General features: G+C 50.7%; 3 protein-coding genes and 2 non-coding genes across 9 annotated transcripts; 1 reads left to right on the top strand and 4 right to left on the bottom strand.

Moving 5' to 3' along the window:
• Window positions 1–1,111: 1,111 nt before the first annotated feature.
• RPSA (ribosomal protein SA) lies at window positions 1,112–6,907 on the bottom strand. The gene is made up of 7 exons (XM_040589312.1): window positions 6,795–6,907; window positions 6,345–6,512; window positions 4,339–4,457; window positions 2,812–3,057; window positions 1,741–1,869; window positions 1,338–1,506; window positions 1,112–1,253 (listed from the first exon to the last, which is right to left on the bottom strand). Exons 2-7 carry the CDS (start codon window positions 6,475–6,477, stop codon window positions 1,159–1,161), a joined length of 891 nt encoding a protein of 296 aa, XP_040445246.1. The 5' UTR covers window positions 6,478–6,512; window positions 6,795–6,907; the 3' UTR covers window positions 1,112–1,158.
• LOC121088153 lies at window positions 2,483–2,641 on the bottom strand. Its single transcript, XR_005827859.1, has one exon. It is a non-coding gene; the product is annotated as a small nucleolar RNA SNORA62/SNORA6 family (small nucleolar RNA).
• LOC121088154 lies at window positions 3,558–3,717 on the bottom strand. Its single transcript, XR_005827860.1, has one exon. It is a non-coding gene; the product is annotated as a small nucleolar RNA SNORA62/SNORA6 family (small nucleolar RNA).
• LOC121086091 (keratin-associated protein 21-1-like) lies at window positions 6,884–12,089 on the top strand. Of its 3 annotated transcripts, none has more exons than XM_040589315.1 (3): window positions 6,884–7,077; window positions 9,453–9,595; window positions 11,305–12,089. In XM_040589315.1, the coding sequence occupies exons 1-3, from the start codon at window positions 6,884–6,886 to the stop codon at window positions 11,379–11,381; spliced, it is 414 nt and encodes a 137-aa protein (XP_040445249.1). In that variant the 3' UTR covers window positions 11,382–12,089. The 3 variants fall into 3 exon arrangements, with proteins under 3 accessions (XP_040445249.1, XP_040445247.1, XP_040445250.1); XM_040589313.1 differs by lacking the exon at window positions 11,305–12,089 and adding an exon at window positions 10,479–10,756; XM_040589316.1 differs by lacking the exon at window positions 9,453–9,595.
• Window positions 11,030–21,163, bottom strand: SLC25A38 (solute carrier family 25 member 38). Of its 3 annotated transcripts, none has more exons than XM_040589308.1 (7): window positions 21,021–21,163; window positions 19,661–19,782; window positions 18,347–18,431; window positions 17,638–17,817; window positions 17,012–17,180; window positions 16,210–16,376; window positions 11,030–14,788 (listed from the first exon to the last, which is right to left on the bottom strand). In XM_040589308.1, exons 1-7 carry the CDS (start codon window positions 21,090–21,092, stop codon window positions 14,666–14,668), a joined length of 918 nt encoding a protein of 305 aa, XP_040445242.1. In that variant the 5' UTR covers window positions 21,093–21,163; the 3' UTR covers window positions 11,030–14,665. The 3 variants fall into 3 exon arrangements, with proteins under 3 accessions (XP_040445242.1, XP_040445244.1, XP_040445245.1); XM_040589310.1 differs by lacking the exon at window positions 21,021–21,163 and adding an exon at window positions 20,667–20,749; XM_040589311.1 differs by lacking the exon at window positions 21,021–21,163 and adding an exon at window positions 20,531–20,619.
• Window positions 21,164–22,789: the final 1,626 nt, after the last annotated feature.

Here is a 22,789-nt window from a genome sequence, read left to right on the forward strand (position 1 = left end):
AAGTTATTTTGGGCAATCTCAGCACTGGGGAGTGAATCAGCGGCTGCGGTACAGGCTGTCCCCGCTCCATCTACCGCCAGAGTCCCCACGCAAACCGGCTCTCACCCCCCGCCCCAGCACGCAGTGACAGACCCCAGGCGGCAGGAAGGAGCCGGGTGCTGAAAGCAGAGGACCCGTAGATGTGCCCGAAACACACATCCGAAGAGCAGAGTACACAAACGGAATGGGAAGGGCTCTCTCAAAGCCCAACACTGAAGTGCTCACACGCCTCTCTCCTAAAAGCTGTTCATTATTAACAAAACCAGTAGTTGCCTTGCATCTAATAGGTAAAGACAGCAAGAAAAAAGATAAGCTTCCTTTGGACAGATTTGTGCAAGAATATACATAGCTTGCTTTAGGGTTTTTATTGCTAATATGCACTGTTATAGTAAAAGCAAACAAGTGCCTGTGCTAAGGGAAAACATTCTTCACAGGTTGATCGGCTTGGCTGAAGGTAGAAAAAGGAGAATACTGAGACCACAGCAATGTGGGAAAAGAGATCCAATTTAAACACGACTCCACCTCCAACAAACAAAACCGTTGTTTCTCTTGGTGAAGGATCTGCCTCCCCATTGTCGCTATTAATCACAGAAATACACCCTCAAGATCGTTAAAGCAGGTGAACTGTATTTTTCCTGAGGATTACCACAGTATTTTTTAGGAAGCAATCTGTATATGGGGGTGCTAGAACTGGTGTTTCACCAGGGCAGCAACTCCCACACCAGGCTGCCACCCGCACCTGGCCACGAGCCCGCCTCGCCCCACAACCACTGAAACCCTGGGTGGGGGCGATTAAACAACCCCTTTTGGGCCAGCCCAGCTCCCCCCGCCGTGCCCACACCCCCTGCAGACAGCCCCCCACCAGCCACCAGGGAAGGTGGGAAATGGGCCCCTGCCCCACACTGTAACCCACCAGCAGGGCAGGGGAGCGTGGCTGGAGCCCACAGCACCACCTCCACCGAGCAGGGTGCAGCAGCAAAGAGACCCTCCCACCCTCAGCCGAGGGATGTCCCCATCCCACCCACGTATTTCAACTGCCAGCAAGTTTAAAAACGCAGTACCAAGCATGGCATGTATTAAAACAGTCTTTATTTCTCCCATAGTACAGCAGCGCTGAATTTAGGACCACTCCGTGGCAGTGCCAACCCACTCAGTAGCCTGGGCCGTGGGAGCTGCTGACCAGTCCTCAGTGGCAGGCTGGGCACTCCAGTCCTCTGCAATTACAAAGACAGCAACACTCAGTGCACCCCGGCTCTTCCCACCCGCTACCACACACCCACAGGCACCCCCAGACTGACCTGTGGGGAACTGCTGGATGGGCACAGACGGGACCTGCACTCCCTCGGACCAATCTGCAACCTCGGGCTGAGGTGGAGCAGTAAATTCCGGAGCTGGGGCCGTCCATTCGGTCTGGAACTCCTCCTTTGTAACTGCTTTCTCAGCAGCAGCCTGCTCCTCCTTTTCGATCTGCAATGGAAGAGCATAGCCTAAGTCCCCCAGAGACACCTAACCATCCTCACGTACCTGACAACGGGCACCAACTCACAACAGGCAATACAACTAACCAACCACACCTGGAAGTGTGAAGTGCAATCAGTATATTGGCAAAACCTGTCCTCAACAGCAGGCACACAGGACCACGGGGCAGGAGCACAAGCAAGGCATCTCACTGAGGCACGCTTCCTGCCACTGGTCTCCTACCTCCTCGGGATCCCTGTAGAAGTACAAGTCAGGCATGACTTCCCACGGGTGCTCACGGGAGATGGTGCCACGCATGCGCAGGACCTCCCGAGCCAACATCCACCACATCAGACCCACCGAATGGGCTCCCTGGGACAGAGAAAAGCAATATCTGCTGTAAAGTTAAACCTCTGACAAAGCTTTTTTTCTTTGAAAGAGATTTATCTGCGCCCAATTCAAGGTTCTTGCTTGGCAAGAGAAAGACATTACTTGCTAATGCCCAGACTCATGTACTTGGACTGAGGAAAGGGCAGCTTTTGGGAGTTCCCGGTGACATTTTCAGGTCTCTGCAGGAATTGCAGCACACTTCCATCACCGGCATCTGAACTTGCTGTATACAGCACAGCCTGAAGCAATTCTCCTGCTATGGAGTTTCATACTGCTCACTACCACACACGCATGAACCTTGTCCAGAAGACAGGGATTATGCTCACCGCATATGCTAGAATGAATAGAAAAGTCAAATAGATTTGACTTACGTTGGCTTTGGTGAATGATATCCATATAAAATCAAAGATCAGTATCCCACCTTCCTAGATTTTACCTTTCAGGTGGTTTCTGGCAAGGCAACGTTTCAGAGCAGTTTCTCCACTGGTTCACTTCATCCTTTGTTTATACTGGTTGTCTCTGCCCACGGCAGAGGGGTCGGAACTAGATGATCTTTACAGTCCCTTCTAACCCAATCCGTTCTATTATTCTATAAAACTGTAGCAAGAATGACTATCAAACTCCACTCACTGGGCCACAAAGACCCTCATGGCGTCAGCAAGAAATCCTGCCAGGTTACTATAGCACACGTCCTACACTTGAGAGTTCCTTGGCCAGAAACTGGCCTCAGCTCCAAGCTCCAACTGTGTGCAGTTCACCCCCTCCTCCCCACCCGCCCGCTAGCTCGTGAGGGGCCTTAATTATCTTATCACCCGGGGAGACATGTGAGATACAAGCTAACCCTCCCCTGCAGAAAGCATTCATCTTGCAATCTAGGGCATGCTCTGGAAGAAGCAGCTTTGAATGCTACAACAAAGCCGTTACCTTATTGTTGCAGGGAATAGCAATATCCACATAGCGCAGGGGGGAGTCGGTGTTGCACAGTGCAATGGTGGGGATGTTGACATAAGATGCTTCTGTCAGTGGCTGATGATCAGCTCGGGGGTCCGTAACAACCAGGAGTCGTGGCTCACGGAAAGCTGCTTGGATCTGATTTGTGAAGGTACCAGGGGTGAAACGCCCAGCAATAGGAGTAGCCCCAGTGGCAGCAGCAAACTTCAGAACAGCACGCTGCAAAACAGACCACAGCAAAGGTAAAGCAGGAGAACTGCATTTCAACTAAGTCACCCAGGTATGCTGTCAGTGAACATGCACAAATATTAATTGAACTATTTGTTTCAATTCCTGTGAAATCAGGGCTTACCACCAGCTGTGTTCAGAATGAGACAAACGTGTTTCTGAAAATAGCTACAGCGACACCACGAGTTAGACCACATCCACCAGCAAAGCAGGACATAAGGATACAGAAAATAGCCTTTTTTTCCCCCAAAGTTATTTGCAAGCTATACTCCAAATGCTCATCATCAAATCATGAAAAGGGGAACAAAACAGCTTATGAAAAAAGAAAAGCCAATTTTCTTCCATTATTTCTATACCCCTTCATTATCCAACAGCACAATTTCAGGAACTACAGGAAAAGCTCAGTAGTAAATATACACAAACTGTAGCTGTAGCCATTAAAAATGCAGTTGGCAGTTCTTACTCACTTGTAACAGCTTTCAACCTCTCAGGCATGTGGCAGGGCCTACTATCAAACCCCAATCACAGAGGGAGCTCCTCTCCTGGCGTTATCGAAAACCCTGCCATCCGGTTTGCTGTAGCACACTTCCGACACTTGAGAGCTCATTGGCCAGAAACTGACCTTAGCGTCAAGCTTTAACAGTGTGCAGGTCAAATCCATAGGAACCCAAGCTCTTCCTCAAGTCCACCCCATGTCATTCACAAACTCCCTGAACATTTGTGGCACCACCTGCATTAATCCAAAGAAACTAAGCTCACAGATAAACTTCAGTGGCTAACTGGTTTTGTTTAAAGGTTGTGTCCCCTTCTATGACAGAGGGTTTTTTGCTAAAAATCTAGAGACAAAATTAAAAATATACTAGTTACTATACTGTACTCAGTAACAGAGCAAATGATTTATTTGAAAACTTTTTTATCAGGCGCTTATTGTCCCCAAAAAAGCAGTCCCAGTGACTCACAGAATTAGGGGGGCACCAGGGGACTGCCGACTAATATGCCAGAAAGCCCTACAGGAAGTACCCAAAGGAGGATATGAAAGAAAAACAAGTTATCAAACACCCTGAAACTAGAGAAATGGGGAGTGGATTTTAACTGATCTGATCTAAGCTACAAGTGCAACACAAGAAACATCCTTCCAAAAAAGTGTTTCCAGAGGGACAGGGAACAAAGTGTTACTCCTTTTTATCATCAAGCTGCCACTGGCAGACAATAATGCATGGCAAGAGTTGTGCTCTCAGGACTGCAGGCCTCAGAACCAACAAATGTCCATACCTGTCCAGTATTTCTGGAGGAAATAACGCTCACATCAGCTGGGTTCTCAATGGCAACAATGGCACGGGCTGCCAGAAGAAGCTTTTCCCAGGTTCTCTTCAGATTGATGATGTAAATACCTATTAGTGACAAAAAACTTTAGAGCAACCAGCAAAAATCCTACAACAGGATAGCACTCTTGCCATTGAACTTGTCACATGGCTGCAGTTACTACGAAATTATAGTTGGAAAGCTATTCCAAGGAAAATCCTCCCATATGGTTTCAATGTAGCACATTTCCAGCACCTATCAACATGAACCAGAGCCTGGTATGAGCTTGTCTTTTAATAGGGTGCAGCTCAGATTGCAGAACAATGTAAACACGCTGCAGAAATCACTACTAAGACATTAAAACCATTCTGTTCCTATAGCCAAGAACCAGAACTGCCCAAATCCAGCTGTGATTGACCTACCCAGTTGTGAGATCTGTGTTTCGTTCTAGCTCTGCAAGTAACATGACCCAGGAAACCACAGGCCAGTCAGCCTCACCTCCATCCCTAGAAAGGTGATTGAACAGCTCATCCTAGAGGTCATCTCAAAGCACGTGGAGGAAAAGGTTATCAGTAGTCAGTATGGATTCACGAAGGGGAAATCATGCCTGACCAACCTGATAGCCTTCCATGATGGAATGACTGGCGGGGTAGATGAGGGAAGAGTGGTGGACGTCGTCCACCTTGCAGAGTGAGGATTCTGACACAGTCTGCCATAATATCCTCATAGGTAAGCTCAGAAGTGCGGGTTAGATGAGCGGACAACGAGGTGGACTGAGAGCTGGCTGATGGCAGAGCTCAGAGGGTTGTGATCAATGGCACGGAGTCCAGCTGGGGGCCTGTAGCTAGTGATGTTCCCCAGCGGTCAGTACTGGGTCCAGTCCTGGTCAACTTGACTCATCAGTGACCTGGATGAAGGGATGGAGTGTGCCCTCAGCAAGTTTGCGGGTGATACAGAACTGGGAGGAGGGGCTGACTCACCAGAGGCTGCGCTGCCATTCAGTGAGACCTGGACAGGCTGGAGTTGGGTGGAGAAGAAGCTAATGAAGATCAATAAAGGCAAATACAGGGTCCTGCACCTGGGGAGGAACAAGCCCACACACCAGTGCAGGCTGGGACAGACTTGCCAGAGGGCAGCCCTGCAGAGAAGGACCTGGGAGTGCTGGTGGATGGCAAGTTGCCCATGGGCCAGCAGTGTGCCCTGTGGCCAAGAAGGCCAGTGGGATCCTGGGGTGCATCAAGAGGACTGTGCCAGCAGGTCGAGGGAGGGGATCCTCCCCCTCTGCTCTGCCCTGGTGAGGCACATCTGGGGTGCTGTGTCCAGTGCTGGGCTCACCAGTTCCAGAGAGACAGGGAACTACTGGAGAGGGTCCAGCGGAGGCTACAAAGAGGATGAGGGGACTGGAGCATCTCCCCAGTGAGGGAAGGCTGAGGGAGCTGGGCCTGTTCAGCCCGGAGAAGAGAGGACTGACGGGGGATCCTACTGATGCATACAAATATCTTAGGGGCAGGTGTCAAGAGGACGGGGCCGGGCTCTTTTCAGTGCTGCCCAGCGACAGCAAAGGGGCAACGGGCACAAACCGCAACACAGGCAGCTCCTTCTGAATGTGAGCAAACCCCTCTGCACTCTGAGGGTGACAGAGCCCTGGCACAGGCTGCCCAGAGAAGCTGACATTCAGAACTCGCCTGGACGTGATTCTGTGCAGCCTGCTCTAGGAGAACCTGCTTCAGCGGCAGCCTGCTCTAGGAGAACCTGCTTCAGCGGGGTGGGGGGGTGTTGGACTGCATGACCTCCAGAGGTCCCTTTCCAGCCCTGGCCATTCTGTGTGTCTATGATACATTCAGTAAAGACGTCTGCACCTTTCTGGCCATGGAGAAACTGCTAGAGAGCTAAAGCATTATGATTTTTCTGCCTTCCTCTGCTATGCCCACAAAATCCCAGCTGCCTATCCAGGGCCACCCATCCCACGGGTTTACCATCGCTTTTCCTTTTGTAAATATACTGCTCCATCTGGAAGTCAAGGTTGGTGCCTCCCAGGTGGGTCCCGGCAGCAAGGAATTTGAGGACATCCTCCTCTTTCATCTGCAGGACATCGAGGCCTCCGGACATTGTGGGGTTTCCCTTTGGAAGCAACGACAGGGAACCTGCGGGCACAGGCACCCGGCTCAGCCACGCGGGGCCTCCCACGCCCGCCCGCCCGCCCGCCCCACGAGGGCCCAGCCAACGCGCCCGCCGGGAGCCCCAGCCGCCATCTTGGCCGCGCCGGCCGCCTACCCCCCCGCCCAGCCGGGAGGCCTCGGGCCTGTCCCGCGGCTCGGCCAGCTCCGGCCGCCGGCACCCCGCAGGGCCGCGCACAGGCCCGCGCACAGGCCCGCCGTCAGCGCCGCGGGGCACCCGCACCCCGCCACCCCCGCAGCCGCACTCACGCTGACAACGCCGTGTGAAGGCCGCGGCAGGCGCGGAGCGGAAAGGGAGGCCACTTCCGCCTGACGTCTATATATAGCCTCGCCGCCCAATGGGGAGCCGCGGGGAAGGCGGGGCTTTCGGCTTCGGCTTCGGCTTCGGCTTCGGCTTCGGCTTCGGCTTCGGCTTCGGCTTCGGCTTCGGCTTCGGCTTCGGCTTCGGCTTCAGGCGGCGTCTCCCCGGGATCCTCGCGCAGGGTTTGTCTGGAGGAGGTTATTCAAGTAGCAGGTTACCACGTCACCGCAGGTATGTTTCTCACTTCTTGTAAAACGAGACCTGACTTTGGCGAGCAGCCCCTTCCCGTCACTCCCACAAAACTTCAACCCGCAAGCGAGGAGCTGGCTCTGGCGCGGGTCCGTGCCGGTTGGCTGAGCACGGTCAGCGGGTGGCCAGGGCCGGCGTAGGGTATTCCGCGAGAGTGTAATTCACGCATTTGCCACGTGGCGGCGACAAAGGCAAGTAAAAGGAAACCCAGGCAGCAGGGAGGTGAGCTAGCCCTCGGCCGGGACACGGACAGCGGTGCGGGGCCGTGGGGCCGGGACACGGACAGCGGTGGGGGCCGTGGGGCCGGGACACGGACAGCGGTGCGGGGCCGTGGGGCCGGGACACAGACAGCGGTGGGGGCCGTGGGGCCGGGACACGGACAGCGGTGGGGGCCGTGGGGCCGGGACACAGACAGCGGTGGGGGCCGTGGGGCCGGGACACAGACAGAGGTGGGGGCCGTGGGGCCGGGACACGGACAGCGGTGCGGGGCCGTGGGGCCGGGACACGGACAGCGGTGCGGGGCCGTGGGGCCGGGACACGGACAGCGGTGGGGGCCGTGGGGCCGGGACACGGACAGCGGTGCGGGGCCGTGGGGCCGGGACACAGACAGCGGTGGGGGCCGTGGGGCCGGGACACGGACAGCGGTGGGGGCCGTGGGGCCGGGACACAGACAGCGGTGGGGGCCGTGGGGCCGGGACACAGACAGAGGTGGGGGCCGTGGGGCCGGGACACGGACAGCGGTGCGGGGGCCGTGGGGCCGGGACACGGACAGCGGTGCGGGGCCGTGGGGCCGGGACACGGACAGCGGTGGGGGCTGTGGGGGCCGGGACACGGACAGCGGTGCGGGGCCGTGGGGCCGGGACACGGACAGCGGTGGGGGCCGTGGGGCCGGGACACGGACAGCGGTGCGGGGCCGTGGGGCCGGCCGCCCCCTGGCAGGGCCTGACCCACTGCAGCGCCGTCTCCCCACGGCAGCGCCGCGTGCCTGTTACCTGGAGGGGCAGGGCAGGGTTGGTGTTACCGTAGCGTGGGCGGTGGATTTAGTGCGAGGAGCTCTTCTGCATAACCAAACCCAACTGCGTTGGAAGTGTATTTGAACGTAACATTTTAAGCTCGGTAACGAGTATTGCAGTAAATATAATGCCGAAGAAGCGCCGCCGGTGAGCGTTCCAGGCCCCTCCGGAATCTCCAATACTTATTTCTTGTTGTTACAGTTTGGGCCTTTTCTGGTAAACCGTGAGCTCCGCAGCCCGTGAGAGGGCTTGCAAGAGGTGTGCTAAAGCTTGACAGTACAGTTTTTCTAATTATTTTCTCAAGCAACCTGAAAGTTGGGTTTATTTTTTAACTGGGTGCTGAGACACTTCAAAATAAATCTGTCAACTGATGGACAAGTCCCTCAGGTAGCAGTGTATCTATCTTATAATGTGTTTTGGACGGTGTCCCTCCTGTCACTGTTCAAACTGAACTTTGTTACACAATTATATGCAGAGCAGCCATTGCTTTTTGCAAGTTGTGCTACATTCAAAATATTCCTTGTCTCAAGAGAAACTTCTTGCAGTTTAGTTACCTCATCCAATGACAAAGATATTGAAGCTGGTACTAAACAGAAACAGCTTGAATGTGAAGGGCAGAGATGTTGCTACTTCTTTCATGCACACTATTACCAGTCACTGATGATAACCAGCAAAACACAGATTTAGCGTGGGAGAGCCCCTGCCATGCCCATCACAGGCTGGCCTGCAGTTGTGGAGAACAGCAGACATGGGGAACAAAGGTGTTCGGTAACTCAGGCAGACAAGGCAATAGCTGCGCCGTTCTTCTTTGGGCTGGTTTTGACTCTTCAGTCAGTGCCAGCCAGGCAGTGCCATCCTGGAGCAAACCCTGCGTAGGGTCTCCGGGACGGAGCCCAGAATGCATGAGGGGAGGGCAGCCCCTGGCCGCAAAGAACAGCCTTTCTCCGTGGGAAGCAGAATGGCACGTGGGAGCAAACCCACAGAAAGGGGCTGTCAGCCGCTGGTCCTCCCACAGCACCAAGGAGACTTGGGGCAGGCAAGTGCAGGGAGAAGCATCACGGAGTTGCTACCAGCCTTTGGATGGTGCATTGAGAACCATGAGCAGGTTCCTGGTCACAAAGCCCCAGAGAGAGGATCCTACTGACAGCCAGCCCAAGAGAAGCCTCTGAGTAGGGGCTGTAACAGGACCCCCACAGTGGTGGGACAGCACTACTGGGCTGCTGTGGAGGTGTCCTCGGCTGCCAGGACAGGTCCCGTGATGAATGGATTGGGCAGTGCCTCTTGGGAAGCAGCTCAGGCAGAAAGGTGTTTGGGCAGTATCTTCCCCACCAAATGTGCCAACAGGTGTTGTCCAAGAGATGACATGGCACCCCTGGAGCTGGACCCTCCAGAAGACAAAAAGGAACCCATGGAGATTGACACATCTCCAGTGAAGCTGCGCAATACCGTGCTTCTTTGTCAATCCCATCTTGGCTTGTGTTTTAAAGGTTTGATATTCTTTCATGTTTTGGGACAACAAACTTTGGCAAATTTATTCCCTTCTTGTTTCTAGTTCTACAAAGCTAGAATTGCCTAATACAAAATCTATGGAGGTCTTATTTTAACCTCTTACTGGGGTTTTTTTTGTCATTTTTACTGAAATTCTTTAATGCATTACAATAAAATCTCCCAAAGCATTTTATAGTGATAATAAAAGAGAGTGCAATGTGGAAAACCAGCTTGATACTATGAAGCCAGAAGCAATGCCAGAAGGGATAAGCATATTCAAGGACTCCACACTGAGTTTGCAAAAGTGCACATACATAACATGTGTGAGATGAGAAATACTTTCTGCTCAGTTCTGGTGTCACTGATTATGCATGACATAATGTATCAAAATCAAAAAGGCAAGCAAAGCGTTTGCCATTTTTAGGCGAAAGGAAAATCCATAATTCAATGTTTTATTACAAGGACAGTACCTTTAAACTGTTCCAACTTTCCCACCCTCCACTACCCAAGAGTAGTAGCTAGGGAGCTTGTCTGCTATCTCTTATCACAGCTGGGCAGCTGTCAGCAGTACAAGCAGAAACACCCTCTACACCAAAAGTGGTTCTCCAAGGCAGGAGGAGAGCTCTGGGGAGCCCTGCGTGTAAGAGCAGGCACTACTGCCAGCCTAACTTGCTATCAGGTACCTGCACAAGCAGCTCGGGTCCAGCTGGCGCAAGGCTGCACACCAGGACTGCCCGGCAAGTCTGTTACACACAGATAACTCTCTGAAAACTGCTTCATGTAAGAATGTATCATACAGGCAACATCTGAAAGTTGAAGAGGTTTGGGACCTTCATCTTTGGAAGGCGTACATCTCTGCAACAGCAACAATGTTTTGCTTAGCACAACCTGCCTGCTACTGGATCCCAGGACCATGCTGTGACAGCAAGAGGAGATCCCAGCAACCCTGCGTCACCTTGCACTGCGCCTTGCAGCAAAGGATCACGTCCCAGGCACAATTTCTGGTCCCCTGCTGAGATCAGACTGCCAACTGACTTGGTTGGCAGGAAATTAAAGTCTCACCCCAGAGTGCTCAAACCCCACTGTCCTAAAGGCAGATATTTCATGAGCTAGTATGGAGATTCGATTTCTGTCAGGCTTTACCACAGCAGGCAGAGGAAGCTGTGAAAAAGGCAAGATTCTCCACTGCTACATGTTTTTTCCATTTAAGTAAAGCTGATTTAGGTTGTACTAGCACAGCCTGTGTACATTATACCCCATAGAAAAAGAGAATATGCATTGCCTTGTATGGGCTCTGAACTCATCCAACAGTCCTGTTCTCTTGGGAAACTTCATCTGCTTTCTTTAGCCTCTATTCTCTCCCATCCCTTGCAGGTTTGATTGGTTCAGGGGGGGTTGCTTTTTTTCCAAGAAACACTGAAGAGATGACAAGGTTCATTTTGGCAACCAGTTTTTAATAGAAACATAGAATACACCTTCTTAAATAAATATTTTATATAGACACATAAACACTCAAAATACTCAAACCTATTTAATGTTCTAAAGCTCCAGTTCTGTTTAAACAGTACAGGGTGGAAATCATCAGCACAGGAAAAAAAGAAACATGAAATTTCTAAAATCATAAATAATCAGACTATTTCTCTTGTGGTCTTACAACTCAAATACTGCCTGCCTCAACGTGTTAACCAGTTGTGTTCTTACACCACAGCTGCAGGGGCAAGCAGAGAGAATGCACATTCGCTAACTGTATTGCCAGCGACAGAGGTCATTCTGAGAGGGAACTGATTGCAACCCTGCCATATACAGAAGGGACTGCACCACCTTCTCTGGAATCTAAGCTAAAATGGCTTTGAAGATGATAATCTGATAGGATCGGTAGTGTTGGATTGCCAGCATGATGCAGGTAGGTGATTAAGCAGCTGTGTCCAGATCTTTAATTTACTTTGCATTTAGGTTGTACAGTGACCATTTGTTGTTAATTAGAAGCACACAACCTCAAGGGCAATATATCTAAACTTCAAGTCTGCACACTTCTTGACTTGCTATAGCTATCAAGAAGTAACTTCAATAAATCACTTTAGAAACAGAATATTTTTGAAAAGGGGAAAAGGGTGAAGGATGGTAAGGATCACAGCTGAGAAGAGTCTTATGCCTGCCTATGTGATACAGCTTTCAGCAGACAGTGAAACAGAACTTCAGGCTTTCCCTTCCCCCATATATGACACCTGACAAGAGAAATAGAAATAATAAAGAAAAACAAACAACAGACTTGCACCACAAAACTCACTCTGCCCAGCTCACATACAGAGAGGTTTTTGGATTTGCAGCACCAAGGGTTGATAAAACACAGTGCAGTTTAGATTCTCTATTTCTTAAATTCAAAGGAGCCTAGGCTAATTCACAAGTCAAAAGCATACACTTTTTCACTCTACTGCAAAGGACTTTCCCAAAGGAAAAGTTAATACTGCTTTATGCCTGAATCCAGATATAAAACAAAACAAAAAAACCCCACCAATAGACTTTAAAACACCAGCACACCCGAATAAATTCTGTAGTTCCTCCTTTGTTACTTGACCAGGCAGGAACATAGGGCATAAAAGCCACTGAAGTGTTCCTGCATTTCAGGTTTCTGATAAGGACATTACTCAAGTCAAGATTTACCACCTGGCATTCTTTACTTGCCTCATTTTTAAAAGCCTAAGTTTCTGTTCGCACAAGTTGCACACTGCTTTGCCATTGCTAAATCAGGAACTAAAATATTCATGAAGCACTTTGCAGGTGTCACCATACACAGCCCTTGACTGCCATAGCCCAGGATGATCAACATATCCAGCTCACACACCAAACTAAGCAAGCCCCAGATAACTCATTTGACTTATTTCCCCTATGCATGGGATCAAACCAACATGGTACTGGTAAGCCTGAATTTAAGTCATGTAACTGCCACCTTACTCCGTCAGGTCAGCACCCCTAGACTTGGTTCTCCAGCTCTCTGTGCCAGTAGTGCTTAGGATAACAAACAGCAGGATGTGCAGTTACCACTGTTTCATTCTCGCATGAGTTCAGGTCACTAAGGGTAGGAGGGGCAGCAAAAGTAACAGTTCTTCATGTTTAGGATTTGGCAAATCATGAGTCCACATGCCTGATAGTGAGAAGCAGCAGAGGGAATCTAACAGCTTGTCAGTCACAACGTGGAATGATTTGATACAGTGCTCTATGTGCACCTGGGACCTTCGACCACCATTCTTGGAGACTCCCGCACTGTGTAGTGCCCATCTCCCCTCACAAACGGGCTGAAGCTAAAAACAGGCAGCACCTTCCAAGCCTCCAACCCTGTTCCCTTACATTTTACTCAGACTTAACTCTCTCATCAGTTATCAAACCTTCTTGGAGTTGGAATCTGGTACAGAACATCTTTTACAACCCACATCCCCTCTACTCTTGTGTTCAGACGGTTGCCAGGGTAGGCAGTGATTTTGCAGATTATACTCTAAGTTTTATGAGCCACAGGTAGGTAGTACTGGTTGCTCATAAGCTACAGTGTTATGTCTTCATATTTAGAGACATCTGCTCTGTTTCTAAAGTGAACTGCAATATCCCTAGATACTTAAAAAATAAAAGCCAAAGCTATGTTTTCTGCAAGGCACACTACATAACAGGATGTACATTTCCACAACCAGCTTTTGTGGCAACGCCGACAGAGCTGCAAGTCCCGACCCAGCCAGCCACTACAGAGGCACAAGTGAAGAGGGGAGCAGGCTGTACCTAAGTTTGGACAGCACATGCTATGAGGTCTGTGTAACAGAGTAGGAATGAGGAAGAAGGCACGGTGGATGAAAAAATTTATCTTTAAGCCTAAATTCAGGAATTCTGCAATACAGACTACCTGCTAAGAGAAAATGATCAGCCAAGAAACTGTGAAGGATCTGTGTGGAGGCCAAAGAGAATACAAGTCCCCAACCGAACACTCATCGGTCTTAAACTTTGGAGAAAACTTACAGAAAAGAGCAGTCTTGTCTTTCCAAACCCAAAGATACACCACATGTGATCAGCAGCAGCTTTTAAGGGAAATCTGAAGTGTATCTGTATCTGCTTCCATTATACATTTATACATTATGTACGAGCTATGACCCTAAAAGCTACATCTAAGGACAAGCTCACACTGAGGCTGTTGATCAGGGATTAACAAATGAATAATAGAGAGCAAATAACTCTTCAGTACAACAGAATTAGAAAACCAACCAAACAACCTTGAGAACTCCAATGTTCCTGATATAGTCAGACCAGCAGGTAAAATGTTTTTCAGAGAACAAGTAGAACTTTGGTAGCAATCAACTCTAAAGTGCCTTATGCTTCTTAATTCCTGTGCAAACAGTGCTGTGGAGGCAGAAGCATGTTTCAAGAGTGTTAAGATGCTCAATTACATAATAACACATGACACAGCAAGGAGATTCCAGTTACCTTCTCTGCTATCATGCACAGTACAAAGCTGATGACAGAGACTGTGTTCCTAGCTTTCCTTCAGTACTTCAATTTCTCTGCCACCCACTCCTGCAATATAAGCATTAAGAGACACATCCAGCCTCCCACCGTGGTCTGCAACGTTCCCCTGTGAGAACAAAGCATATGAAGGAGGAGGATCTACATCACACAGTGGGTCCTTGCAGCTTTCCTAGCCAGACCAGCAAGGAACAGGCTGGCAGTTCTGCAATCACTGTTTTTCTTGAATACATTTGCTCAGCCATGTCTCATTGCATAAAGGTGGTGAGCACAGCACTATTTTAAAAAAGGGGCTTCTTAGCATCGTCGTTACCAGTCTGTGGAAACCCTGGCATTTCCCGTGGCAGTCTGCAAGTGCAGTCCTTCTGGAATGCATTGATCAAATGATGCAAAGATCCAATCCTTCCTTTCCTCTACTTGCCGAAAGGCCTAATTCCCTGTCTCAGAAGGGCTTTTTTCCTCCTGCCTGAGCAAGGCTTATTCCTCTGTGGAACTGGGAACCTCCTAGTGCCAGTTGATCACAGCAAGCAGGAAAAGGAGTGAAGCTGGTCATTTCTTGTGCAAGCCAGTCAGGATTTCAAGCCCATTTTTTCCATCATCTGTTCATACACGGTCCATGCCATTGCTGCCATCAGAGTGCGCCTGAGGGCACGGGGCACACCACCTCGGAAAAAGCCAACCAACCCAAAGTCCTGCAACAGGAGATAAACAAACAGAAGTCCATCACATTCTGCCTCTACTGTTTTAATTTCTCATCATCTATTACATGGAACAACACAGGAAATATTTCAGCTCAGACCCAGATCAGTTTCTGAAAGATCTAGGCTTAAATAGCATTTAATGTTTAGGAAGAACCTGTAGTACTGCACAATTGCAGGGCTACCCAAGAAAGGAGGAAGAGCAGTGAGTGCAGAAGAGAATGCCAGGATGGGGACAATGGATGGAGAAAGCCACACTCAAGCCCAACAAAGAGAAGGCGAGGATGTAACAGTTTCAAGACACTTCAGGAACATGTCCTTTGTAAAGACCTTTGTTGTTTACAAAAGTCACTTAAGCTATTCTGTAAAAACTGAAATTTGTAAGTACTGAAGTAAAAAAATCATTCTGATTTGAGAAAAATGTACCATGCACAAAAAAATCCATGCATAAATAAACAGATTCCTGTTTAGGAATAGATTTCAATATGGACACAAAGCAAACCTGACAAGATCTGCCCTTCTGAGGGCAGGAAGAGAAAGAAGGGCTTTGAGTACATTCTCCATCCCATTTGTGGGATACCGATCTGGGCATTTATTTCTTTTTTAGTGTCCAAAGGGCAAAGAATTGTTTTGTAGCTGGTTTGTATCTGAAACTGGCATTTCACAGCATATACTAAAGAAACCCTTTGCCTCATTAGTGGTCGTCACAGATGCACGTACGCTGACAAACCAGAGGCAGCAACACCTGTAAGCACAGCCCCTCCAAGCCCCTACATACTAAACTGAAATGAAGTTAAGATGAAATAAGCTAAGCACTTTCCATCACTACCAGCGTAAGAATCAATATGCACCAGACAAAACTCAAGTAAAATCATTCACCAGCCTGAAACACGATACAGGTCTGTGTGGAGAGGCGCTTGCTGGAATATGCCTACCTTTGTGCTTCAGTACTCTGAGCTTGCTCTTCAACTCCCCATCATCCGTAATTTTGTGAGAACAGAGGACCAAGGAATGGCAAGAACAATCAGGGAGCAAGTTCACTGCCTTGTAATCCATTCAAGAGGAGCCAGAAACACATCTGAGTAATGACAATGGCCCCTCTGATTACCAGGAAAAGCAAGGAATGGACTTAAGCTTCCAACTGCTTTCAGACCATCAACCGAAGTACTTCCCAGTTACTATTGAACAGGTCTGCACAGTGACAAGAGATTCAGCCTTACTCTCCCACAGCATGACCCACTTCAGCTTCTGAAAATGCTGACACTGATTAGCCTGACTGCAAGAGCGTATCAAGCAGTCACATTTGATCACCTCCTTTAAAAGGCAACAACTTTCTTAGCATAGCTGTGCTTTGTTCGGGCAAGGAAATCTGAAGTAAGGCTGTGATCGCATGTATTAGAAAGGATTCACCTCACCTTGTAGATGAAGGCAATGGCCTGGCTTGTCCTGTGGTATTTTTGGGGCGACAGCTGCATGTGTGTTTTGACGACATCAGCAGGCTGCGTTGCTAGTGAGGCCAAGATTCCCGCAAAGATCCCACAGCCAAAATTCAGCAAGGGCATGAGCATCGGATCCAGCTGGTCTGCAAGAGAGCAAAGGGAATGCACTCAGACACAAAACAGGCCAGGAACATTCACGCTGTGTGACAAAGTGAAAAGCTACTGAATTATTAAATCAACATCAAAGTCTAGAAGAAATTAAAACCCATGCAGGGTAAGAAACCTTTCAAGGGAAAAAGCGGCTATTAGTCAAAAGTTAGCACTTTTAAAAAGCCTCACTTGCTGGCGAACTGAATTTGACAGGAACTCAGAAAAGGAAAGACTGTGCAAGTGTTGCCTGTGCCAGTTCTAAGATCAGAGAAGTGCTGGTTTAGGGGAAGCTGATCAGTATACAAGACAGCCAGCAGCAGAAAGCACTGCTGAAGACATCCTCTCTTTCAGCTGGTCACTAATCCACCTTATGCATCAGTCTTCATGAAGACAATTAATCAATTTAGGACCAATTTCCATTTCTACACTGACCTGAGCTATAGGTCTACAGTTTTCCACAGGAAAATGTCAATGTCCCACATAAAGCCCTACAAAGACTTTTTTAAAAAGAGACTAATTTAACTACTGAGGTAGAAGGCAAGAAGCAGAGCATGCAGGCAGTCAATTGCAGGGCAAGATGTGAGAAGAGAAACAGTCTTCGATTACCGCCTCTGATGTTCAGCCTTACCCTGAGGCACGAGTTTTTTGGTCTGTGTGTAGAACATCAGGTAGATGCCAGAGAAGGGTGCGTCCCGCAGCAGTGTTGCTGTGAGCCCACTGAACATGCCACGAGTCCCTTCCGTCTGATAGATACTCTTCAGAGCTCCATATACACTCCCATAGCCAAATCTCCCACTCTGCAAGGGCAGACAACAGTCAGTCACCCATGTGCCAGGCACAGACAAAGGAGCCCTACACATACCCTGAGGCCATAGCGTGCAAAGAAACGGTAGCATGCCCAATGTGATGCCCAAGATGACAGCACAGAGAACAGCTCAAGGCAAAAAGCGAGTTTCACCTACATCAGCCTTTAATACAGTCCTTCAGAAAGGTAAAATATGAAAGATGCTACACAAACGTTGCATACAACAAACTTAAAAATCTCAGGATGAATTCTGTTTCACCTTATACTTCTTGCCTAAATATTAGTGCATGATATTTCCTGCACAATGCATGAACCTGGATGAAATCAGGACCACGTCCCTGGCTGTATGCAAGTGTCAGAAACCTTCTCCAGACAGAAGAATTTATTTTTCATCACGAGGAAGGCATGTGACATCATTAACAAGGAACTAATTAGAAATTCATACTCACCTCGTATCGGGTCTTCACTACAGTCACTGGCAACATGCAAATCCCAGAAACTGCGCGGGCAGTGGCACCCAGAAAGACAGACTCCAGGGCCGTGGGTGAACGGTCCACTAGAAACTTTTGCTTCATCATGTACAAAGTGCTGAAGTAAATCCCAACCCCAGGAATACATCTTGCAAAGGACTTCAAAAGAAACAGAGGCAGATGAAGAAAGAAAAAGCATATATAAGACAAAATGTACTGCAGAATATTTCAGAGACTATTAAACTTGAGAGGAAGCTTTGTAGAAAACAAGCAAAATAAATAAATCACTAAAGCTAATGTGCTGAGCAAAGACAAGGTAGAAATCATATACAGCCCTGAGAGACCATCGATTCAAATGATGCCAGGATTTAACGCATTCCTCAATGGCAGTTTTCTAGGAACAAGACATTCCAAAACAAAATTAAGTTGGTGCAGCAGCCACACCACATTTGCAAAAGTATTAAAGTGTTCAGCTGCTCAGGACTGGAAAGCCACAGGGACTGCCATGACCAAATCAGTGGAATTCACAACATTAACTCCTTAAAATAGGACTTAATCTAAATCACATGGTTTCATTAACAATTGTACAAGAGTTGGCTATTTAAATCCAAGCAGCCATAGTTATTAATAAACAATAGGTTTATTTATCTACTTATTTTTAGAAGTCAGGGTTAAAACAGCCACTTACTGGAGAGACACCTTTCCAGAGCCCCAGAAGACTCTCAGTACGAACAACCCTGAAGAGCAGCGTTACCATCCCAGCACGACCAGGCCTGAAAGGAAGACAAGACAGTAACTGAAGAGATGACCTGCTCCCACTCTCTGGCAGATGTACTCGACAGCCATCCCCTTTCACCAATATCTCTGTGCATTACCCCAGCACCTCTGAAGTATTATTCCTTCTCGACTCAGCCTGCTCTTCTTGGTGTATGGGGTCTGGCTGAGCCCCATAGCAGCCCTCCCAGTGCTGTGCTTGTATCAGTACCTAGAAAGGTGGCGATAACACACCAGTGTTTTGACTACTGCTGATCAGTGCTCACACAGCATCAAGGATGTCTCTCCAGTAGGTTGGTGGTGAGCAAGATTTTGGGAGGGGACACAGCTAGGACAGCTGACCCAAAGCGACCAACGGGATATTCCATACTATGTAATGTCTGTTCAGATATAAAAGCTAAGAGAAAGGAGGAGGAAGGTGGGGGGTATTTGTTATTTACAATGTTTTGACTTCTGGAGCAACTGCTTCACATACTGAAGCCCTGCTTCGCAGGAAGTAGCCAAACAATGCCTGCTGATGGGAAGTAGAGAATAACATCTTTTGGTTTTCCTCTGCTTACGCATGCCAAGTTATTTGCTGCTGTTTCATTAAGATGCCTTTATCTCGACCCACAATTTTTTTTCCCCATCTTATTTTCTCCCCCTGTTCTGATGAGGAGAGGAATGATAGAGCGGCTTGGTGGGCACATGGCATCCAGCCAAGGTCAACCCACCATGCTAGGCGACTTTCCAGGGCTTCCGCATCACCTTCTGCTTTCCCATCACTGCAGCACATGTTAGAAGCCTCTTTCATTAGCACTTTTAGTTGCTCACTCCCTTTTTTAGCAGCAGCAGATGTCATGGTTGACTACACTGAGCAAACCAGAGCAGTTGAACACATGGAAAAGTTACTCGACCACTACACAGGATTTTTCAGGCAGAGGACACCACACGAAACTGCACAGCAGCCACTCCAGCAAGCACCAGTCTCTCAGATGAGTACAGACAAATGCTGAAGTTGCATGTTATTAAAGCAGTGTTCACAAGAACAGCCATTTTCTCTCTTCTGGAGCAAAATATCAATCCTTCTCCACGCTATAAAAACATATCTCCTATTTCAGAATCCGAATTATGTATTTTGGTATCCAAATTACAACTCTGAACTCCAAGCCCCAGCCTGCAAATCAGGCAGAAGCCTATAGTGCAGCACCTCCACACCGCCCATGCATACACATCCCCAGTCTCTCACCCATTCACAGCAGGCTGCAGAGTTTGCAGGCGGGTTTTCAGCAGGTCAAGGGGTTGGAAGAGGAGCGTGGAGCAAGTCCCACTGATGGAACCACACACAAAGGCCTTTAGGACTGGATGCATCTGGAAGAGGAAAAAGAGGACTTTAAATGGCCATTTAATTAAGAATGGCACAAGAGGAAACACAGCAGCTGGTATGTTGCATGTTACGTGAAAGGAAGACAAGCTGACCCCAGACACTAAGGACTACTGCTCAGGGCACAGAAAACTTTTCCAGACATTTTCAGAGCCTGATCAAGTTTTATTTGCCGGTTTTGGTCCCTCTGGCTTCACTGGGAGATTGTTCCAGAATCTCTTTGCAATTAGGTGGTTAAAGTGTTTTCTGAACATCAAATTTATTAGCAGCCATCTGGTAACCATTTGCAATGTCAAAGGAAACGAGTGCTCCCGTCCCACCGGCCCCGCCACGGGCACTAGCAGGGCTCTCCTGGAGACCACCCGCCGCCAAACCTGCCCCAAACACACCCAAGGCACCGCACGGCCTGCTCAGCCAAGGCCTGGCGCTCCCACCCGCGCCGGCTGCCACCTCCTGCACTTCTCAAGCGATAAAGCAGGAGGCACAAACCGCACAGCACGGTGGAACGGTCTTGTTGGTCTTTTTGCTTTTGTTTTTAAACATTAGCGGTGCTTTGTTAAATGACGAACGAGTTTCCACGCCACTTGGCGCAGAAGCACGGCAGAGATTCCTGCAGCACGGCGCGCTGCGGAGAGCACGCAGCGAGCTGCACACGGCTGCCCTCCGCCGCCGGCTGCCCGGCCCCTCACCAAACCCGTTACGACCCCCGGCCCCCTGCACCGAGCCCGGGCCTACCGCTACGAGGCACGACCCGCGTGCCCCCCGCCCCTCAGGCTGCCCCGGGGCCCGCCTCCCCAGCAGCCGCGGGACACGGTGGGGGAGAGCCGGAGCCGCAGCCGCCGCCCCCGGGCTCCCCTCAGCCCACCCCTACCTCCGCCTCTCGCCCCGGCATCCCCGCGCCGCCGCGCATCCGTCCCGCGCGGCAGGCGGCAGTGACGTGCCTCCCCGCCGGCCAATCCGAGCCGCCAGCGCCGACCCGCCCTGGGGAGGGGGGGGGAGCGCGGGCCCGGCCGGCGCAGGCGCCTCCCCCTGACCCCCGGCGCGCCGGGCGCGGGCAGCGTGGGGCCGCCTCCACGTCGCCCCGCTCTGTGTCTGTCGCCCCGCTGGGCTGCTGGCTGCCGGGCCGCGCGCCGCCGGCGGCGGGAAGGGGCGGTTTGCGCGGGCAGCCCTCGCGCGCTCCCTCGGCCCGCCGCCCCGGCCGCGGCGTCCCCCGGCGCGTTGTTACCTCTGGCTGGTGCCTCCGCCCGGGCGCCGCGTCCCGGGCCGGCAGCGGCGGAGGGCTGGGCTCCCGGGGCATGAAGCGCTGAGGGGCCGCGCCTCCGCTCCCCACCGGCACCGGCCGCTGCGCCGGCGTCCCCGCAGGGCCGCTGACGGGGCGGGGCGGGGCGCCCCGGTACACCGCCCCCCAGCCGAGGCGGGCCGTGCCCGGCAGGAACGTCCCGGGGGCAGCGGCAGCCGCACGCACACACCGGTCCGTTTGGTCGCTTTGCCGCGGCAGCCCCGCGGGGAGGGGACGGAGCTCTCCGGGCCGAATGTAACGCACGGGCCGGCAAAAGCTCCTCGACAGCGGCTCCCCTGCTCCCTCCTGCGCGCTCCCGGCAGTTCCCTCCTCGGAGGTGACTCGGTTCCGTGGGATTAACTGGCTGCCCGCTCAGGGAACCGGCTCACCCCCGTCCCTCCCGCCGAGCCGCTCCGCAGCGCACCCCGCGCCCCGCTGTGCGCCCCCGCGGGGCACAGCCCGGGCCGCCGGGGAGCGGCTGCTGCGGCGCCGGGACCCCCTGCCCCTCTTGCCCCGGCCCGGGGCTGCAAGGCCGCCGCCCCCATCTACTCCCACTCCTCTCGCACAGCTGCTGTCGTGCACCTTTCTCGCATGTGTCCCCACAGAGGTGCTGGCGGTGTCGCTGACGGGCACAGCTTTGGTCAGCAGTGGGTCTGTTTTGGAGCTGGCTGGAGCTGGCTTTGACCAGCATGGGGGCAGCAGCTCACAGAAGCCACCTCTGCAGCCCCCTGCTACCAAAACCTTGCCATGTAAACCCAATATATCATCATGGGTTATATAAGGAAGCTGGGGGGGAGGTATATGTAATTTCGAAAAAGCTCCTTTGGCCCGTTTCCTTTGGCATGTTTCTGGTGGGATGGGCAGGTACCCGAGTGCTTGGGGGATGTTTTGTTCTCAGAACTAATTCTGACTTCAACCATCGCAGTTTGCATCTTGTTTGACTTCCGCTTTGAAGACACAATAAAAACATGTTACAATGATTTTTCAGAGGAGTGAGTGTAACAGCTCTAACAAGGCTGACAAACCCAAGTGATGTGTTTGACATGTTTCTGTGTGGAGCTGAGCTTTTGTATGGAGCAGAGAGGGTGGTGCGGCTGGATCCTCTCCCTCCGTGTCTTGGATGGAGCTGCAATGGACACTTTGCTCTCCAGAGCAAAGCAGGGATAGCAACAGCAGTGGCTAGATGGCTTGCATCCCAAGAAAGAGCTCTTTCAGCGTGAAACCCAGGCAGCAACAGCAGTCGCCAGGTTCTTGGCTTGCTGTGGGCCTGGAAGAGTTTTTCAGGCTTTAAATAAGCCTCATGATGAACGACGTGAAGCAGCACCGCTGATCACACGCATCTCTGCAGGGATGATTTCTGTGCCTCACTTCTGCAGGAAAACCCAGCAGAGGGAGCCTCGTCCCTTCGTGTCGCTGTCCTGGAGACACGCAAGGAGACAACCCAGGTCTCCTTTCCAGCCACCAGTGGGACACATTTTTTCTTCATTAAAAAGCTAGGGAGGCAAAAATTACCTACATGATCTGTATCCAGATTGGTCCCTGCTCAGGGCGTGGCTGCAGCTGGAGTACCCAGGCAGAGTTGGCTTTAGGTGTAGGATGACCCTGTCTGAAGTCCCTTCTGCCCCTGTGCTGAGAACTATGGTCTCATCACGGTCCCAGATTTTCCAGTTGCTGAGAGACAGGAACTGACAAGGCAAAACGTTGCTGGCTCTGCT

This window comes from Falco naumanni, chromosome 4 (assembly GCF_017639655.2).
Source record: "Falco naumanni isolate bFalNau1 chromosome 4, bFalNau1.pat, whole genome shotgun sequence".
NCBI classification, from domain to species: Eukaryota; Metazoa; Chordata; class Aves; order Falconiformes; family Falconidae; genus Falco; species Falco naumanni.

What these genes read in the sequence shown, in the direction of transcription:
- SLC25A38 (XM_040589308.1), bottom strand. Translation starts at nt 21,092, where the DNA reads ATGCCCCGGGAGCCCAGCCCTCCGCCGCTGCCGGCCCGGGACGCGGCG. An exon ending in CTGCAGCCTGCTGTGAATGG is followed by an intron (nt 18,432 to 19,660) that starts GTGAGAGACTGG and finishes TCTTCCTTTCAG; the next exon opens with GCCTGGTCGTGCTGGGATGG. An exon ending in CAAAAAACTCGTGCCTCAGG is followed by an intron (nt 16,377 to 17,011) that starts GTAAGGCTGAAC and finishes GCTCTCTTGCAG; the next exon opens with ACCAGCTGGATCCGATGCTC.
- LOC121086091 (XM_040589313.1), top strand. Translation starts at nt 6,884, where the DNA reads ATGGGGAGCCGCGGGGAAGGCGGGGCTTTCGGCTTCGGCTTCGGCTTC. An exon ending in AGGTTACCACGTCACCGCAG is followed by an intron (nt 7,078 to 9,452) that starts GTATGTTTCTCA and finishes ATGTGCCAACAG; the next exon opens with GTGTTGTCCAAGAGATGACA. An exon ending in TCTTGGCTTGTGTTTTAAAG is followed by an intron (nt 9,596 to 10,478) that starts GTTTGATATTCT and finishes TGTTTTGCTTAG; the next exon opens with CACAACCTGCCTGCTACTGG.
- RPSA (XM_040589312.1), bottom strand. Translation starts at nt 6,477, where the DNA reads ATGTCCGGAGGCCTCGATGTCCTGCAGATGAAAGAGGAGGATGTCCTC. An exon ending in CCTCCAGAAATACTGGACAG is followed by an intron (nt 3,058 to 4,338) that starts GTATGGACATTT and finishes TCTGTTTTGCAG; the next exon opens with CGTGCTGTTCTGAAGTTTGC. An exon ending in CTATTCCCTGCAACAATAAG is followed by an intron (nt 1,870 to 2,811) that starts GTAACGGCTTTG and finishes TCTCTGTCCCAG; the next exon opens with GGAGCCCATTCGGTGGGTCT.